The sequence below is a fragment of the Pseudorca crassidens genome, chromosome 5, assembly GCF_039906515.1.
Source record: "Pseudorca crassidens isolate mPseCra1 chromosome 5, mPseCra1.hap1, whole genome shotgun sequence".
In the NCBI taxonomy this organism is placed as follows: Eukaryota; Metazoa; Chordata; class Mammalia; order Artiodactyla; family Delphinidae; genus Pseudorca; species Pseudorca crassidens.
Genome location: NC_090300.1, coordinates 109,081,180 through 109,087,883, shown reverse-complemented (window position 1 = coordinate 109,087,883; position 6,704 = coordinate 109,081,180). Strand labels below are relative to the sequence as shown.

Here is a 6,704-nt window from a genome sequence, read left to right as displayed (position 1 = left end):
GGATAAAGAAATAGAATAAGAACAGAAGGGAAGACTCAAAGTTGGAAAGGCAGTAAAAAAGATTTGAAAACACTGTGAACACATCCCTATACATTTTGCACATTTACACAATTTATACATTTAGACCTGGTCCCTAACTTAAACATTCCCAGCAAGAAATAAGCAGTTGGGAGGGAGAATCAGGCCACGAGGACTCGGAAGGCAAGGTCTCCTCTATCACCTATCAATTGTGGATCTTAGGCTTCCTGAGCCTCAGTTTCTACATCTGCTAAATGGGGACACAAATGCCTACCCTGCCTACTTCACAAGAATGTGAAACCACACAAAACAAAGAGCTTATTACTGTATGAGATGTAATCATAACTGAAGCAAACGTTATGTATTCTTTCTGTATTGTTTTTTAAAAGGACTTTCACATCTGGTATATATTTTATTCTTTAACAGCTTTGGAAGGGTTTAATAAATATTATTTTTCCATTTAAAAAAAGAAGTAAGCAGTTCAATCTATTGGATATTTGCCTCCATTTGAATATATTTATTACTCTATAACAATCTTTATTTTAAATAAAAAGTACTTTATAGATCTCATGACTAGAGTTATTAAGTAAAGTAATAAATACCTCATAGACAGTAAAATGGTGATTAAAGGAATAGGTTTGTTCCACCAACCATTTGTTATGTTTCATTGCAAAGGACTTCATTAAATCTCTATACCTCAGTTTTCTTACCTATGAAATGGAAGATAATAACTGTACCTACCTCATAGGTTAGCAGTGAGGATTAAATGGGTTAACATATGCGAAGCACTTAGCATAGTTCCTGCGGAATTAAACATTCAGAAAAGATAAATATTATTTTCATTCTAATTGGAGCAGCCAAGTTATGGGTTCTTACGAGGTCTTGATAGAATTAAATTTTGCTTTCTTGCCTCTCTACAGTATTATTATTAAAGCTATTTGGTTATTTACAATATAAAGTAAATTAAGCTATGCCCCAGTGAGCTTATAGTTTAACCTGAATGAGAACAATACAGTTGGACATCAAGATCAGACATCTGAATATAAATCAACATTAGATTTAAAAAACTAAGTGTAAGTGGAGAAGTAAAATGCACCGTGTGGCTAAATCAATACATTGGCAAATATTCATGCTTAGTAAAGCCTGGGGAAGTTTTTCTCTCTTTGTTATTATCAAGAAGGCTACACATAAATGATGGGACTACAGGCTCTAATTACAGAATAATCCTATTTCCCAGTGAATACATTCAAAATACAGAATATAGTTTGAGGAGAAATGTGTGTGACATAGTCTATGTCTAGTAACCCAGAAGTGGTCCCTAGCACCATGAGGACTCATTGTGGGAACTTAAGATGTAAAGGAGTAAGAATCTGATTAGAGGCCATGTCTGAATTAATGAAGGTAGATGGTTTATTGAAATTCTGATTAAGTGGCAAGGAAAATAAGACAAAAAAAAAAAGGAACCCAACTGTGATTGGCTGCATTTGTATTCCTATTTTCTTTGTTTTCTACAAAAACAATTTTCAGAAGATTAATTAACTTTCTAAAGTTAATAATGGAAAAATTTCTTGTAAAATGCAGTAGAATTTATATGACACATTTTGGCTTATTCCCTTAGGATTAAGTACCATTTTATTGAGCCTAATTTAAATGCTACAGTGTGATACTTACAGAAATCAGTTAATCAAATAAGTCTTCTTCTAGAAGGGGAGTTAACATGTCTAGAGCAGGGAGTCCAAGAGCTGCACAGAGTCAGGATTAATAATAATCAGGGAGTATAATTGCTTTACAATGTAGTGTTAGTTTCTGCTGTATAACAAAGTGAATCACCTATATGTATACATATATCCCCATACACCCTCCCTCTTGCGTCTCCCTCCCACCCTTCTAGGTGGTCACAAAGCACCAAGCTGATCTCCCTGTGCTATGCAGCTGCTTCCCACTAGCTATCTATTTTACATTTGGTAGTGTATATATGTCCCTGCCACTCTCTCACTTCATCTCAGCTTACCCTTCCCCCTCCCCATGTCCTCAAGTCCATTCTCTACGTCTGCATTTTTATTCCTGTCCTGCCCCTAGGTTCATCAGAACCTTTTTTTTTTTTAGATTCCATATATATGTGTTAGCATACGGTATTTGTTTTTCTCTTTCTGACTTACTTCACTCTGTATGACAGACTCTAGGTCCACAGCAGAAACTAGCACAACATTGTAAAGCAATTATACTCCAATAAAGATGTTAAAAAAAAAAAAAAAGCCTCAAAGATATTCGGCTTAAGTGGAAAAAACCTAAAGAAAATTTTAAATAGATTAAAAGAGACCTTGTTTTGAAGGGGAAGAAAAGCCAGATGGCAGCAAAGACAGAATTCTCCCTACCCTTTTCCTTTTAACTTACCCAGTACTGGCAGGCCTAAGTAACACAGCATATTAGCAATTTTGATAAGAAGGGACTGTAGCAGGAAAAAGAAACAGAGTTCTTTATAGAAACTATTGAATATTTACATTAAAAACTTGCTAGAATGATTCCACAAATGAATATTTCAGTAGAGGCTTATTAAAAGAGAGGTGTTAGGTTTAAACATACATGAAAAGCAAAAATTACAGTTTAAAATAGGTGATTCATCAGCCTTCTTCAGCTTCTCAGTTTCAGAGGAATATTTTAGAAGAGATTGTCTATAAGCAACATAATCCATTGATTTGCTGCTACACCAAAATGATTTTGCTGCTCTCTTTAACTTCATAATCTAATAAAAACGATAGGCTGTGATCCTGATTCTTCCTACAGTATGAAGAGGGGCCTATAAAATATGTCCCACCCCCTTTCATGCAGGATGCATCCTTCTGTTAAGGACCTTAACCCTCCATGTTGCACCATGCAATGATTCTGCCCACTTTCACCATTTGACTGCTGATAAAAAAGTATATTTTACTCTTTTCCACAAAGTTTGAATCCTGTTTTATCTCTGATTATAATTAACACTTGTTTCTGCAAGATTAGCAAAATGATGACAATTGATGAAGTTCTGTAATGGGCACATGGATGTGTACTGCATTATTCTACTTTGTGTTTGAAAATTCTCATAATAAAAAGTTTAAAAAAAAATAATCAGGGAGGCATCAGAAGAAAAGCTAGAGGAAGATCATTTATTTGAAAAACTCCAGGAAATAAGAATGAGAGAAAGAGAGATGCTGACAAAGTTGTACAGCAGAAATGTCAGAGCTGCTCTCTGACATTTATGAGAGGAACTCATAAAGGCTATAGCGGTGAAAGGATTAGACAAAGAGTTGAGGAAGAACTGTATTGATTACCTGCCAGAAACCTGACTCCTTGGACAAACAGCATCAGCATCATGTGGGATCTTGTTAGAAATGCAGTTTTGAAGGCCCTGCCCCAGATTTACTGAATCTCAAACTCCAGAGACTGGGACCCAATAATCTGTGTTTTAACAAGCCCTCCTGGTGACTCTGAGGCAAACAGAGTTCCAAAACCACTCGTTTAGAATTTCTAAGGAGATTGTAGCCTCCATTCTTTATCTGAAGTTGTCTTAGCTGCCCTTTACAAATGGGTAAGTGTTGATATAAATAACTTAGATATACAACTCCTTTTCAATTACATATGGGACTATTTGTATTATGGGTCTCATGTATTCAGATTTCTTCTGTCACTCAATTTGCTTAGGAGAAAGCCATCAGCACCTGCCTTCAATGAATATGAGAAAATAAAAATTAAATTTAGTACTGGTAACTCAAACACTAGGATATTAAATATGCTGCACTCCAAGTTTTTGTAATATATATATATACATAATCTTATATGTATACACACCCACTTCATAAGAAGCATTTGATATAAAAATATCAAGTATTTTAAATTTTGTTCTATCAGTTCCAATTAGTAAAACATAACCACTTTAAAGTAAAAATAATTCAAGGAATATAGAGGTACAATAATAGTTATAACTATAGCTAAGAATGAAGTTTCAGGTTTCCATCTTTTCTCTGTCTTTTCCAAAGATGCAGGTAGCTACTAAAGAATTATTAAAGAAAGAGAAAAGTGCTGATTTTGGAAAATAAAAACTATTTATAAAAACGATTAATCTTATTTAATTACACCCTAATTGCTCGTATTTGACTTGCAATTAAGTAATAACATGGACTGAAGTAAAAATTATAAGCCATGTTTGGAGGGTTCCCTTTCAAAAGTAAGGTTACATGGTCATTACGATGGCGTCTTGTAAAGAATAATTTCCATTTCAGGGTGTGTGACGTTATGAGTTTTTCTTACTGGCAAGGTTCACCTCGTTCAGTGGTTTATTTCAGTCATACACGTCATTATAATTATGGGCAGTGTTGTATGGTTATTTGGTTCCAACTAGTTTTATTTCGTCTTTTTAAACCAAACTAACTACTTATATCCACAAAGACTACTAAACACTCTGATATTTTCCTAATTTCATAAAATGATCATGGAATGCTAGAAATACACTAAAAATATTTTAATTTTGTTTATTTTTCTTTTTATAACCTTTATATCCTGATATAAAATACATTGAAAGTTCCTTTAGTCTCCACAAGCCCAATGAAAATGTTCTCAGTGTAACTTTAAGTACAAAATTGTTTATGATTTTGAATACTGCCTTTAAAATGATATTTTCTTATATTACATTATATAATGCACAAATACATACTAATGACATGTGCTTTTAAACTTTTTCTGCTGTAGACAAAGAGAAAAACATAGCTAATATTAATATAGGTTTTAAACACTTTCATAATAGTAGAGATTTTAGTGATAGGTTATTTTATGCATAAAAATTGTTTTATTTGAACCCTATTTTAAGAAAATGTTTTTAAAGCTATTGTTTTTTACTGTTCTTATTGTATTTCTTAAATGTAAAGAAAAAGAAAATCTGCTATCTGAACTCCACGTTTTTAATCCATAGACTATTCTGGAAAAAGATACATGTATACTTTAAAAAAAATTATTCTGAAAGGAAGAGAAAAATCTTTGAAGCCTTCTCTGAACTGTTTTTCCTCTCCTTTGTTACAGGTGTCCATTCTTTCAGCTATAGTAATCTTTTAAATCAAACAAAAAATGGATTTCTTAAACTCATCTGATCAAAACTTGACCTCGGAAGAACTGTTCGACAGAATGCCATCCAAAATTCTGGTGTCCTTCATTCTCTCTGGGCTGGCACTGATGACAACGACCATTAACTCACTTGTGATCGCTGCCATTATTGTGACCCGAAAGCTACACCACCCGGCCAACTACTTAATTTGCTCCCTTGCAGTCACAGATTTTCTTGTGGCTGTCCTGGTGATGCCTTTCAGCATTGTGTATATTGTGAGAGAGAGCTGGATTATGGGGCAAGTGGTCTGTGACATTTGGCTGAGCGTTGACATCACGTGCTGCACTTGCTCCATCTTGCATCTCTCTGCTATAGCTTTGGATCGGTACCGGGCAATCACAGATGCTGTTGAGTATGCCAGGAAAAGGACTCCCAAGCATGCTGGCATTATGATTACCATAGTTTGGATTATATCTATTTTAATCTCTATGCCTCCTCTATTCTGGAGGCACCAAGGAACTAGCCGAGAGGATGAGTGCATCATCAAACACGACAACATTGTTTCCACTATTTACTCAACATTTGGAGCTTTCTACATCCCATTAACATTGATTTTGATCCTCTACTACAAAATATATAAAGCAGCAAAGACGTTATACCACAAGAGACAAGCAAGTAGGATTGCCAAGGAGGAGCTGAATGGTCACCTTTTGGGGAGTGGTGAGAAAAGCATTAGACTGGTCTCCACACCGTACATGCTAGAAAAGTCTTTATCTGATCCATCAACGGACTTTGATAAAATTCATAGCACAGTGAAAAGCCCCAGGTCTGAATTCAAGCATGAGAGATCCTGGAGAAGGCAAAAGATCTCAGGCACAAGAGAACGAAAAGCAGCCACTACCCTGGGATTAATCTTGGGTGCATTTGTAATATGTTGGCTTCCTTTTTTTGTAAAAGAATTGGTTGTTAATATCTGTGAAAAGTGTAAAATTTCTGAAGAAATGTCAAATTTTTTGACATGGCTTGGATATCTCAATTCCCTCATAAACCCACTGATTTATACAATCTTTAATGAAGACTTCAAGAAAGCATTCCAAAAACTTGTGCGATGTCGATATTAGTTTAGAGAAGTTTATTATGGAAAGATTGGGGTTCTTTCGAGGTGAAGTAACTAAATGAATGATAAGGAATAAAACATTTAAACTTTTAGAAGGACATAAATTAAAGCCACTAGAATGATATTAATATATATTTTAATAGCAAATACATATAAAATGTATTGATTTAAAGACTTTTTTTGACCATTATTCTAGAGTATGTGAAATTAGAAAATAATTTATTGTTTATAAACAATATTTTGCCTATGCAATGTCCCTAAAAACTAACTGGAAATATATATATATATATATATATATATATATATAATTATTAACAGTGATTTTTCAGGTTTATATCTTATAACAACTACAGAAGAATTTTCAATTAACAACATACCTCCATCCATAATTTCTACATAATCTTATTGTTTTATTATATGATTCTATTATTTTATAGACAAGATAAAATTCACCACAAAGCACACATTTCTCCTACCTAACCACTCTTGTCCCCTCTC

General features: G+C 33.9%; 1 protein-coding gene across 1 annotated transcript; it reads left to right on the top strand.

Annotated features, from left to right (window-relative positions):
• The first annotated feature begins 5,112 nt into the window (after positions 1-5,112).
• Positions 5,113-6,458, top strand: HTR1F (5-hydroxytryptamine receptor 1F). The gene has a single exon (XM_067737277.1). The coding sequence runs from the start codon at positions 5,113-5,115 to the stop codon at positions 6,208-6,210; it is 1,098 nt and encodes a 365-aa protein (XP_067593378.1). The 3' UTR covers positions 6,211-6,458.
• The last annotated feature ends 246 nt before the right edge of the window (positions 6,459-6,704 follow it).

Excerpts from the sequence above, each read along its gene's own strand:
- HTR1F (XM_067737277.1), top strand. The coding sequence starts at position 5,113 with ATGGATTTCTTAAACTCATCTGATCAAAACTTGACCTCGGAAGAACTG.